The sequence below is a fragment of the Heteronotia binoei genome, chromosome 7 (genome assembly GCF_032191835.1).
Source record: "Heteronotia binoei isolate CCM8104 ecotype False Entrance Well chromosome 7, APGP_CSIRO_Hbin_v1, whole genome shotgun sequence".
Taxonomy (NCBI): Eukaryota; Metazoa; Chordata; class Lepidosauria; order Squamata; family Gekkonidae; genus Heteronotia; species Heteronotia binoei.
Window position 1 is genome coordinate 74,286,360 of NC_083229.1, and position 13,876 is coordinate 74,300,235.

The 13,876-nt window shown below is 42.0% G+C and overlaps 1 protein-coding gene across 1 annotated transcript in view; it reads right to left on the reverse strand.

Annotated features, from left to right (window-relative positions):
- Window positions 1-13,876, reverse strand: part of LOC132575252 (desmoglein-1-like) — a 64,538-nt gene that overhangs the window by 37,162 nt on the left and 13,500 nt on the right. Inside the window, exons 2-3 of the mRNA XM_060243859.1 lie at window positions 11,481-11,516; window positions 9,231-9,359 (exon numbers count right to left, since the gene is read on the reverse strand). Coding sequence (XP_060099842.1) covers window positions 9,231-9,359; window positions 11,481-11,516 — 165 coding nt within the window. The remainder of the gene's footprint in view (window positions 1-9,230; window positions 9,360-11,480; window positions 11,517-13,876) is intronic.

The window sequence follows — 13,876 nt, forward strand, 5'->3', positions numbered from 1 at the left end:
TAGATTGTGTAGCTTTAATTTTAAGAGGAATATTTATAAGATATTTAGCTTGTGATCTTCTTTGCTTTAAAGAAATGGTGCACCTAACAGATCTCTTGTTAAGTTTTTTGATCTGGGACAAAGGGTTGGAAGTTAATATTTGTAATCTTGGGTTTATATGGAGCATTTATTCTGCTAAAGCAATACAATATCTAACCTTTTGGAAATTTTATTCTCTTGGGATTTTTGTTAAGAACATCTCATGCCAGAAGCATGTGGTCTTCAGGTGTTGCATCTGGCAGTTTTTCTATCTTACTTTGGGGTGCTTTCCAACTTTTCATTCATTTGAATATGGGGGTTCCTTTGGTTGTTGGTACTGAGTTTTTGTTTAGAGCAGTGTTTTGAAGTTCTGCCTCATAAATTTTGGTTTCTACAAGACCTCTTTCCATTTGAAGTTATAACGTGTTATAGAGGAATATCTATACCCTTCCTTGGGTGAAACTGCCCTCTCACTGTGCATCTTCTTTCTTAAGTCTTGAGAAACTAATACTTTGCTGTACCAGCGATCCAGTTATTCTCAGTGTCATGTTTCCTTTGGAAATACCCTTTCTAGATTTCTTAGTAATTTAGTAGGCAGGATTCCTGAAAACTCTTGGTCTTCATTGGTAATCTGGACTTTAATAATGTTCTGCATTCCTTAAAATGTATATCTTCAATTGTTCTCTTGATGTCATTTATAGTTATGTTCCATCTATGAACTGTGCGTATCAATCTTCCTATTCAGCTATATGGTGAACCTCTTACTTGTGGAAAGAGGCATCTATATGCTTATCTATCATATTTTATGCCTACATCTATAAGTATCTTGTTAGAGCATGACTTTTTCTGAGTGTTTTGTTCAGAAATTTTTTTCTATGTTTCATGTTCTTAACCATGGTAGGGCTCCAATTCTGCTTGATTTTGTGTTTCAATCCAGTCTCCAGTTCTGGCCAGGCTTGCTACTGGATAACACATTTCTATTTAATTATTTTAAACTTCTGCCTCTCTGTTATTTCAAGCTTCTTTGTCAAGGTGTATTAACCAGAATTTGCTTTCCAGGATTGTTTTGTATATATATGAAGAAAATCGGGATCTGCAATTCAAGTTTAGTGCATGCTCATTATTATATAGTAATTTTAAGAATTACTGGTATGTCTGCTAAGAATTGTTTGTTTAAGGATTAACTATTATTTGCTTTTAGGATTTTTGTTGTTAAAATTTGATTAAATCCACTCTCACACCTACGTGAGACCCACAGAACAAATTTTGGATGAGCTGACACGGAAGAAGATGGAGTTCAGTGGACTTGAACACCCCAGTGATGTCTAATGGTTTAAATTCTCTAATCCAGTTCTCTAATCATTTTGGGTCTGATCCCTCGCATACATGTATGTTAAAGCTGGTATTGTTCTATTGAAGCCTCAGTTTTGTCTTGTGTTTGTTTTTGAAGTTTTTCTTCCCTTTTCATAATCCAGGAGTAACTTCAACTCTGGTAATCACTTTTTGGAGCTCCAAATTTTGTGCATAATTTCATGTTTACTTTTTAAGTTTCATATCTGTTGCAACAAAATAAAAAGCCTCTCATGCTAGGTGCTCATTTTCTATATGGATATGCACTAGTCTGAATCATGAGAAGTGATACATGGGTTTATATTGTGGATTTGTGTTCTGCATAATGTATGTTGTATGAAATCTGTCCTTTAACATTGGAAGAGTAGAGACCTTGTCAAACTGAAACACCATGTGAGAAGGAGGAAGTCTCCTGTCCAAAACAAGTATGGTAATTTAGCTAATGTATGCAAACCTATCTCAACAGGGTTGGACTCAAGTCATGGCAATTTGTGGACAGCCAACGAAAGCTTTAAAGGGAAAAAGCACCTATTATTATTATTGTTGTTTTATTTGTTTGTTTCTTCAAGTATGTTTTCCAGGCTCCTCCATATCTACTTAGAGGTCCTGAAATTTGCTTGGTGATGCCTCATTGGTGTTGGAAGGAAGGCCTCCCCGAGAACCCCATCCAAATTGAGTTGTGGAGAAAAGTTATTTCCAGGGAAATTCCTCTTCCTAGCAAAAGGCTGGTTGCCCCAGCTGATCACAACAGCAGCCCACTGCCACTTCCAAGTTGTGCTTCCAGGAAAAGGAATTCCTTTTGGCTGCAATAGAAACAGATTTCCCTGTGAAAAGATTGTCATGCATAGAGCACACAAACTCTCCATGAACTCAAAAAAGAAGACCTTTTGTTAGACTAAGGGAGGAGGGGAATAAGGAATTAGTCAGGAAATGGTTTTTGTATTGTAATAATGTGACCAATGTGAACTGCCCACAACTGGCAATGTTTCCAAGTATGTCTGAATGTGTGTATCTTAATCACCTAGGCTACAACAAGGTGTTTGCCATAAAGGCACATGAGTTGATTCAGTTTATAGCATGTCATTTGCATATGTCTCTTGTGTGTTTTAGAAATGAGATGAGTTCTTGTGTTCTTGCATCGTAACTAATAATGTTTTATTAAAAAAGAAATAAGTTCTCTAGGATTCTTCCAAGATCTATGTTCACAAATTTAGACTGGACATGTGTAATTATTCAATGCATATACCATGAATGGATTATTTTGTATTTTTTAACTCAGGCATAGCCTATTTTTGGTAATTAAGAACATAAGAGAAGCCATGTTGGATCAGGCCAATGGCCCATCCAGTCCAACACTTTGTATCACTCAGTGGCCAAAAATTTATATATATATATATATATATATATATATATATATATATATATATATATATATATACACACACACACACACACACACACACTGTGGCTAATAGCCACTGATGGACCTCTGCTCCATATTTTTATCTAACCCCCTCTTGTAGCTGGCTATGCTTGTAGCCGCCACCACCTCCTGTGGCAGTGAATTCCACATGTTAATCACCCTTTGGGTGAAGAAGTACCTCCTTTTATCCGTTCTAAGCCGACTGCTCAGCAATTTCATTGAATGCCCATGAGTTCTTGTATTGTGAGAAAGGGGGAAAAGTACTTCTTTCTCTACCTTCTCCATCCCATGCATAATATTGTAAACCTCAATCATGCCACCCCGCAGTCGACATTTCTCCAAGCTAAACCCCCCCAAGCCTTTTAACCTTTCTTCATAGGAAAAGTGTTCCAAACCTGTAATCATTCTAGTTGCCCTTTTCTGCACTTTTTCCAGTGCTATAATATCCTTTTTGAGGTGTGGTGACCAGAATTGCACACAGTATTCCAAATGAGACCGCACCATCGATTTATACAGGGGCATTATGATACTGGCTGATTTGTTTTCAATTCCCTTCCTAATAATTCCCAGCATGGTGCTGGCCTTTTTTATTGCAACCACACACTGCCTTGACATTTTCAGTGCGTTATCTACCATGACCCCAAGATCTCTCTCTTGGTCAGTCTCTGCCAGTTCACACCCCATCAACTTGTATTTGCAGCTGGGATTCTTGGCCCCAATGTGCATTACTTTGCACTTGGCCACATTGAACCTCATCTGCCACATTGATGCCCACTCACCCAGCCTCAACAGATCCCTTTGAAGTTCCTCACAATCCTCTCTGGTTCTTACCCCCCTGAACAATTTAGTGTCATCCGCAAACTTGCCCACTTCACTGCTTACTCTCAACTCCAAATCATTTATGAACAAGTTAAAGAGCATGGGACCCAGTACTGAGCCCTGCAGCACTCCACTGCTTACCATCCTCCACTGCATTTATATTCACTCTCTGCTTCCTGTTAATTAGCCAGTTTTTGATCCACAAGAGGACCTGTCCTTTTACTCCATGACTCTCAAGCTTACTAAAGAGCCTTTGATGAGGAACTTTATCAAAAGCTTTTTGGAAGTCAAGGTAAACAACATCTATCGGGTCTTCTTTGTCTACATATTTGTTCACCCCTCAAAGAAATGTGACAGGTTAGTGAGGCAAGATCTTCCCTTACAGAACCCATGCTGAGTCTTCCTCAATAACTCGTGTTCATCAATGTGCCTACTCATTCTGTCCTTGCTAATTGTTTCTACCAACTTTCCCGGTATTGAAGTCAGACTGACTGGCCTGTAGTTACCCGGATCTCCTCTGGAACCCTTTTTAAAGATGAGGGTGACATTTGCTACCTTCCAGTCCTCAGGAATGGAGGCAGATGTCAATGAAAGATTACATATTTTTGTCAGAAGATCCACAAGTTCAATTCTGAGTTCTTTCAGAACTCTTGGATGTATGCCATCCGGACCTTATTAGTTTTTAATCTGTCCATCAGTTGTAGGACCTCCTCTCTTGTCACCTCAATCTGGCGCAGGTCTTTCAACACTCCTTCCAATAGAAGTGGTTCTGAAGCAGGCAAAGCACTTCTCATCTTCCACAGTGAAGACGGAGGCAAAAAATTCATTTAGCTTCTCAGCCGTTTCCCTATCCTCCTTCAGTAATCCTTTTATCCCTTGGTCATCCAAGGGCCCCACTGCCTCTCTGGCTCATTTCCTGCTTCTAATATATTTGAAGAAATTTTATTGTTGGTCTTTATGTTTTTTGCAATATGCTCCTCATAGTCCCTTTTTGCCTGCCTGATCACAGTCTTGCATTTGATTTGCCATTGCTTGTGTTCCCTTTTATTAATTTCACTTGGACTAGCTTTCCACAGCTTAAAGGAGTCCTTCTTGCCTTTTACAGCTTTCATTACTTTGTTTGTTAACCATGCAGGCCTTTTCTTATACCTGTTTGTACCTTTCCTAACTTGTGGTATATATTTTATCTGTGCTTCTAGGATTGTAGTTTTAAATAGCCTCCAAGCTTCCCCAAGGGTTTTGACTGTATTTACCTTTCCTTTCAGTTTCCTCTTCACATGTCTCTGCATCTCAGAGAATTTACCCCTTTTAAAGTTAAACGTGGTTGTGCTGGTCTTTTGGGGCAACTCCCTATTTATACAAATAGTTAAATCAATAACGTTATGGTCACTGCTCCCAAGCAGTGCAATCACTTTTACATCTCTCACCAGGTCTTGGGCATTACTTAGGACCAAAACCAGGATCGCCCCACCCCTGGTAGGTTCTGTGACCATCTGCTCCATAGCAGTCATTGAGAGCATCTAGAAACTCAGTCTCTTTCTCTCGACCAGAACACATATTGACCCAATCAATCTGCAGGTAGTTAAAATCACCTATGACGACACAGTTTTTTCGTCTTGCCACCATCTTTAAGCCTTACATCATATTATAGTCATCCTCTGTCTTTTGATTTGGTGGGCGATAACAAACTCCCATAGTTAAATTGCCTTTTGGGCCCTCTATTTCAACCCAAAGCATTTCTATAAGGGAGTCTAATTCTCTGACCTCAGTCTTACTGGACCGTATGCCCTCTCTGACATACAGAGCCACCCCACCTCCAAACCTTCCCTCCCTATCCTTCCGGTATAACTTATATCCAGGAATCACCGTGTCCCACTGATTCTCCTCATTCCACCAAGTTTCTGAAATTCCCACAATGTCTATGTTTTCTCTCAACACTAAGCATTCCAACTCACCAATTTTACTTTGAAGACTTCTAGCATTTGCGTACAAACATCTATAATTTCCTAGGCAAGCTAAGCCCACCACCTTCCTCCTGCTGCCTCAAGACTCTGGCAGGCAGTCCATTCTGATTGTCACCATCTCAGTGGACAACTCTGATCCATTACTCGGTAGAAAAGTATCAGCTAACCCTTCATCTCTTTGAGATGAGTCTTACCGAACCAGAGACATTTCATCTCCTGTCGGCTTTCTTCCTAGATTTAGTTTAAAAACTTCTCTGCCACCTTTTTGATTTTAAGCGCCAGCAGCCTGGTTTCATCCAGGGACAAGTGGAGATCGTCTTTTTTGTACAGCTCCCGCTTCTTCCAGAAAGCATCCCAGTGCCTAACAAACTTAAACCCTTCCTCCTTGCACCATCGTCTCATCCACACATTGATGCTTCTAATTTGTGCCTGTCTCTCCAGCCCTGCACGTGGAACAGGTAGCACTTCCGAGAAGGCTACCTTGGAGGTCCTGGCCTTAAGTCTCCCACCTAGCAGCCTAAATTTTTCCTCCAGGACCTCACGACTGCATTTCCCCACATCGTTGGTGTCAACATGCACCACGAACACCAGCTCCTCCCCAGTACTGTCTATCAGCCTATCTACTACATGCGTAATGTCCGCTACCTTTGCACCAGGCAGGCAAGTCACCATACAATCAGTATGCGGTTTTGCCACCCAGCTGTCTACTTACCTAAGGATTGAATCACCCACTACCAAGACCCTCTCTCTCTCCCCGCCCAGGCATGGTTCCTTGGTGTGAAAGGGTTCCCGTTCACCAACCAAAGAAGAGGTCCCTTCTGAGGGCGCATTCCCCTTATCCTCAGCTATTGACATTCCTAAAACCCTTTCCCTTTGTCCCAACTGTGTCTCAACCCTGGTTGTTTGAAGTCTGATCAGCAATGCACCATGAAATGTGGCACACACCCTCCTAGGGCTGGACAGTGCTAAAGAGGAGGAATTGACACCAGAGTGCTGCCAAATAAAGAGGGTAGCCTTAAAAGACAAGGGAAGGGGCCTCTCAAGCTAGTCTGTGTGCCCAGAAAGGCCCCATGATGGAGACTAGGAAAACTCCATATTGGAAGGCTGGGATGTATAGCCAAGGCATGTCTCTGAGTGACCTTCTGCCTCCCACACATATCTTCTCTAGATGGAAAATACTGGGATGTGCCAGTGTGAATGGATAATCCCATCACTATCTCTCCTCCCGTGACCCATCTATACCCCATCTCTCTTAATATACTATTGCATTGCCCCATTGTAGTGTCATTTCAGTCTTTCTTGGGAATGTTGAAAACCAAATTGTCACCTAGCTGCCCTTCTTGAGTGGGCATACAGAATTGATTTGTTTAATAATGATGATGGTCAGTCTTCTTCAGATTTAAAAATAAATAAATAAAAAACTTTCAGAGACTGAAAGGGGGGAATGAAGAGGGCCCCCTGAATAATTAATGAATATCTCAATAATAATAATAATAATGGAAAATATGGTTGTGCCTTCAAAAGAGAATGTCTGATGCAACATTTAGAGTGACTGTTAAGAGGCCCCTCAGAGGAGCTTCTGCTAAACTGTTAAAACCAGACAGGCTCAGGGTGTGAATCCAAGATAACAGGGGCCGTGCAGAGAAGGAGCTTCTTGCTGATAAGCAGAGGGACAGAGCAGTGGAAAACTACAAGAAATTACTGGAAGGAAAGCAGGAGGTGGAGCATTTGAATTAGATAAGAGGGGGCTTGTCTGCTTGTTTTGTGGATGAATAAAAATGGTCAGAAGGCTGATGATTTTAACTTAGTCATTTTGAGCTTATGCTGACAAGTTCTCCTTTGATGTCAAAGTAAAATACCTCGCTTCAAACCAAGCAATGTGTGGGGTTTCATTATTTACCTGCTACAGTAAAAACCCCATGTTTGTGCTCTGTCAAAGCTTCTCTCAAGCCCATAGCCTCATAGAAAAACTCAAATTGAACCACACTGCACTTTTGGCAATGGGGTCATTCCATACCCCATTGCAAGACAAGCCAGGACATGTTTGAAGGCATCCTCTGAACCTCACATTTTCCAACTTGGAAGAGCCATGAATCTTGGAACTCTAGATGATCCCTGGCCACCTGTTTCCTGAGCTAATGGCTTCCATTTTGACCTTCAAATTTTGCAAACTTCAGAGTGATTTACATATCTGGTGTGTGTGGGGGGGTAAGTACTCTAGATGACCCCAGTCACCAGTCCACTGAGCTGATTGGTTCCCTTTGTGCTTCATATTTTCTAAACTTCTGATTTGATCATCTCAATTTTTCAGGGGGAAGTTAGTCTAGATGACCTATAGTCACCTGTGCACTTAACTTTTCACCTTCAGATTTCCCAAACCCTGAGTCACCTTCTGAACTCTATATATTTGGGAGGGGGGTGAGAGAGAGAGGGGGGGGGAGAGTGGGAGTGTGTGGAAGGTTACAATGATTGCTTTCTTTTAAAATATACAGTTTTACAGATTCCCAACTGTGTCTTCTGCTTTAAAAATGGTGGGGCCAATTTGATTTCATTTACGTTTTTGTGGGTTTTGATGTTTTCAATGAGGGGTATTTTTGACTCCAGTTCCAAATTAGTCCTGCATTTCTGAAAGAAATTATTCTTGAGGCCTGCTTTTTTTTTACTAGCTAATGCCATGACTGAGAGAACTATCAGGTTTCCATTGCTTTTTGCAGTAATGTGTGGTCACTTTGACCCCTATGCCAGTATAGCTGGTTTTCCCCCTTGGTATGGTTAAAGTATTATTTTGTCAGTAACTGTGTATGCCTACTTAATAGGTTTCCTTTTAATTTTTCAGCATTGGGGCTGTACCTCCCTCTCTCTCTCTCTCTTTTTTACTGTTTTACTGTGCATTTAGATTTCTTCCCCTTCTCCCTTTTTTAAATAACGGAGGAATGGCAACATGGCTGTCCTGTTATGGCATAGTTAAATGTTTGTAAATTTTGTTGTGGTTTGTAGGGAAAAGCCCCAAAGCAGAGTACTTAGAAAGCAAGGTGTCCAGATTTCTTTAGAGCAGTGGGGGGGTCAGCCAAATTCCTCAGTTGCTACAATATACTTCCATCTTTCAAAACCTGGAATGTCAACAGAAAAACAATCCTCTGCAACAACAGAAGATGCAGTTAGGGCATCATTTCTCAAAAGTGATGTTATCTGGCTGGGATTCAGACATGATAGAGAGAGATATGGTGTGTTCACATTACACTATATAATGCGTTTTACACCCGGACTTTACTGTGTAAGAATAGCAAAAATCCGGATATAAAATGCATTATTTAGTATAGTATGAATGCACCAATAATGTTTGCCTGGGCAACCTTGCTCCTTGATTCTGAGAAGATGGGGATAGACTGTGGTTGCTTAGTAGTGATGGAAAGGCACTCTGGACTTGTAAAACAATTATTTCCTTTATTGTTACCTTGTTTTTTTCAGAACTCAACCCAAACACAGAAATCAGATACCAGTTCTAAGGCTTGTAACTAACAGAACTTTTTAAAAATCTTAATGTGTGTGTAATAGAATATTAAATAAAACAAAATGCTAGCCCTTATGGTTCTGAAGGATTAGTTTAGTCATTTCTAATGGCTGAGCAATATTGTTTCAATTTGCTTGGAACTTACCCTGGCGATTGGATTTCTTTTTGAATTATCTTCACCTTCCCTAACGGCAGCAGCAAACTTAATCCATTCTCGTTTTTGTCTTCGAAATGTTTTCCACCTTTCCACACCATTTTCATCCCATTCTTTCACCTGAATCCAAAAACATGCCAAAATTACTCTAACTGTTCTGAATCCTGACAAAAAGTAAAACCTCTGTCCATGTAATTGCTTGAATTCCTACTATATCATGTTCACAAATAATTTAATTTCTGTGAAGGAAAATGCAGTCATGGAATGCTGTGAAGTATGGTTGGTATTGCCAGAGAAATGGCGGGTTAGTTTGGCTGTGTTAAAGGTCCATTCTGCATACACAGCTTACTTCTGATTTTCACTGAAGTCGAGTTGGTTGGGGTTAACTTCGATTGCTGTGTCTGCATTCTGCATCTTTCTCTTTCTCTCCAGTTTCTATTGAGAATTGTGGTGTATATATTCTACATACCTATGAGAAAAGCCAGGTAGTGTTCTGGGGTTGGTTTGTCTTGATTGGTTAGTTTCACACTGGGCATATCCTTTGAAATAGCAGCCTTTTCCAGCTGAATTTACTGTGAGGTTGCTATTAGTGCCCCCTCCCCTTTAATCAGTAGTCAAGGAGTTTGCTGAAGGGGAAAAAAAAAACATTGCCAGGCACTGCTTTAAAAATTTAGTGAGAGTCAATGCCGACCATTTGGCTAGAGAGGAGGCAGAGACGTTAGTTCTCCCCATTGTTATTTAGAAATGAGATGACAAAAGGAGATGTTGAGATGGACCAGACTTTTTAAAAAGGGTACTGCTACCGCAAAGTAGGTTCCACAGCATTATTCTCATATTTGAAATGTTTGTGGTCAGAGTCAATTTAAAAGGAAAACTTTTTCCCCAAATACAAAATAGCCAAAATCTTAACCAAGCAAGCTAACTTGATGTTCCTGCAAATGTGTCAGACAAAGGCAATTATTTCTCTAATCTCCTATTTCAAAAGACATGCATAGTGTGAAACTGATCAATAAGAACACACCAATTATACTGCCAGGGGAGGGGAAGGGGAAAGTTCGAGGAAATGTTTCTTCTTTTGAAGGCTTGGAAGTGAATTAAGAAGAGGAGGAGGAAATACTCCTCTGAAAAATTGCTCTTGGAAACTATGGAGATACAGTGGAGTGACAGCAGAATGCTGGGGAAAGGATGTGGAAGGAATTAAAAAATCTGATGGAAGAGTGAGGGGAGTGCACAAGTGAATATGGAAGCAGGTTTTTAAAGTGACGGAGATGGGAGGTGAGAGCTGGAGGTGGGAGGTGAGAGCCGTAGTAAACACAAAAGCAGAAAGGGTCAAAGGTAAGAGATACTGAGATAGTATACTGCAGCAAGACTGTAGAACAGGAATTTGGATTGTATGAAGGAAATGGAAGGCTATGGAGCCAAGCAGGCATAGATAGAGGGAGGAACTTCATATACTTTAAAGGTAGGAAGGCAGTACAACACCACTGGGAAGGACAGTGATTTGAAGGAGACAGATGGGCTGTAGGGGAAAACCTCAGACTGGGCTAGGGTTGCCAAGTCCAATTTAAGAAATATCTGGGGACTTTGGGGGTGGAGCCGGGAGACTTTGGGAGTGGAGCCAGGAGACATTAGGGGTGGAGCCAAGATTAAGGCTGTGACAAGCATCATTGAACTCCAAAGGGAGTTCTGGCCATCACATTTAAAGGGGCGGCACACCTTTTCAATGCCTTCCTTCCGTAGGAAATAATGAAGGATAGGGTCACCTTCTTTTGGGGCTCATAGAATTGGATCCCCTGGTCCAATCGTTTTGAAACTTGGGGGATACTTTGGGGAGAGGCACTAGATGCTGTACTGAAAATTTGGTGCCTCTACCCCCCAAAACAGCCTCCCCAGAGCCCAAGATACCCGTGGATCAATTCTCCATTATTTTCTATGGGAATAAATCTCCCAGCAGACATTTCTCTCCCCTCCCCCTGCTTTCTGACGTCCCTGAAGGGGAGGGCCTCCAAACCGGGGGATCCCCTGCCCCCACCTGGGGATTGGCAACCCTAGACTGGGCCCACATGCAGGAAAGGCCATGAACTGTAAATAAAGAATACAGTGTTGAAGAAAACAGAATTCCACACATTTTTCAAACTAAACAGCCCATGTCTGCATGTTTTCAGTTCATTTATAACATGAAAGGTTTGTAGGATACACTAACAAATAGCAGTATTAATTACATTCCAGCAGTTAAATTACCTCAACATGAAAACCAGCGCTGAACTCCAGGAGCACCTATGAATGGAACAAGAACAACAGCATAAGTAGAATGCACTTTTGGGTAGATTTCCAGTGATAAGGTACATAATGTGCAAGACAAAACAACGCTCCTCCAAACCTCCACCTTATAGGCACTATAGAAATAAACTCCATTTGAGGGTTGCCAGGTCTTCCACTACAACAGGAGATCTACTAGCAACCTTCTATTTTTCAGGTGCTGGCAGAAGGAAATGGGGGAAGGAGATTGGGTGCACTGCCATACTATCTAATAAAAACAGAAAAGATGTCATGGATATTCTAAGATTTACAAAAACTCTGTGGTTTTGCCATAGAGTTTCTGTGAATTCTAAATTGGCCCATGACATCAGTTCCAGCTTTTACCCAAAGTGATGTCAACATGCTGTGACAGTCACTATCCTTGATAAATCCCAGGGGTCTAGATGCCAGCTGTGGTCTGGCAACCATATTTACATCATTAATGGTCTGAATGTCTTTATATATGTCTTTATATAAATTGGTGATGGCACTTGCTAATGTGCTTGCTTATAATGAGTTCCTGCTGGGCTTTTTTGTAGATTGTATATAACAATCTATTTTACCATTTGTATATATGTCAGAAAGTTGCACTCTGCAGCCTCATCCCCAAACCAAAACATGCTCAGTTTTCACTTGGGATAGAGAACTTTCAGAAGCAACTTTTTCTCCTATGTTATAGGTCATGCTGAAAGTTCTTTCCTTCATTATTTAATTGCAAATATAATTTAGCTGAATTTAACTCATGACCTCTCCAAAATAATGGAGGCTCCCTGCATATGGTTTTGAACTCTTTGAAGGAAAGAGAGATACAAATGGGTGAATAAATGGATCTATGGGATGCCAGTATTATTATTATTATTATTATTATTAATTTTATTTATATCCCGCCCTCCCCGCCTAGGCAGGCTCAGGGCGGCTAACAAACATTCAATAAAACATGTTATAAATACAGTAATTAAAAAACATTAAGTGCATTAAACATATAGACACATTAAAATTATAAAACAGCATAAAATTTTTAAAACAACACTAATCCAGCATCTATAATCTATAATATATCTATTCTATAGTATAACAGCAGCAGAGGTGTTCCGGGCGCTGTTACATATTTAAATAGTGGCAAGAGTAATTGAAGAATCACTTTATTGGATCCTCCGTTCAGTCATCCTCTATCAGCATTCTAAAAAAGCCTGCCTGAAGAGGATGGTCTTGCAGGCCCTGCGGAACTGGTCTAAACTCCGCAGGGCCCGCACCTCCTCCGGGAGTTGATTCCACAGGCTGGGGGCTGCCACGGAGAAAGCCCGTGCCCGTGTGGTCTGTAATTTTGCCTCCCTTGGCCCAGGGACAGTCAGCTTGCTCTTCCCTGCTGACCTCAGTGCTCTTTGGGGCTCGTATGGGGAGAGACGGTCCTTCAGGTAGGCAGGTCCTCGACCATATAGGGCTTTAAAGGTAATGACCAGCACTTTGTAGCGAACCCGGTATGCAACTGGCAGCCAGTGCAGTTGACGCAGCCCCGGCTGTATATGCTCCCATTTCGGGAGTCCTAATAGCAGCCTGGCCGCTGCGTTCTGCACTAGCTGCAGCTTCCGGGTTCGATACAAAGGCAGCCCCATGTAGAGGGCATTACAGTAGTCCAATCTTGAGGTGACCGTCGCATGGATCACTGTTGCTAGGTCCCGGCGCTCTAGGAAAGGAGCCAACTGCCTTGCCCGCTTCAGATGAAAAAATGCTGACTTGGCAGTGGCAGCTACCTGGGCCTCCATCGATAATGAAGGCTCCAGTAAAACTCCCAGGCTCTTGACCTGGCGCGCCGCTTTCAACAGCGCGCCATTAAAAACCGGGAGTGGTATTTCCCCTCCCAGAGCACCACGACCCACGCAAAGGACCTCTGTCTTCGTCGGATTCAGCTTCAGCCCACTCTGCCTAAGCCAAGTTGCCACAGCCTGCAATGCCCGGTCCAAGTTCCCTGGGACGCAGTCAGGTCGGCCATCCATCAGCAGATAGAGCTGGGTGTCATCTGCATACTGATGACAACCCAGCCCAAACCTCAAGACAATCTGGGCAAGGGGGCGCATATAGACGTTAAATAGCATCGGGGAGAGAACCGCTCCCTGGGGCACCCCACAATCCAGTGTGCGCCTCCGGGAGAGCTCGCCCCCAATTGCCACCCTTTGTCCCCATCCTTTGAGGAAGGAGGAGAGCCATTGTAAGGCCAACCCCCTAACCCCTATGTCGGCGAGTCGGCGGGTCAGTAGCCGATGGTCGACTGTGTCAAATGCAGCCGACAGGTCTAGCAACATCAGCACCGCCACGCTGCCTCGATCCAGTTGCCGTTGGAG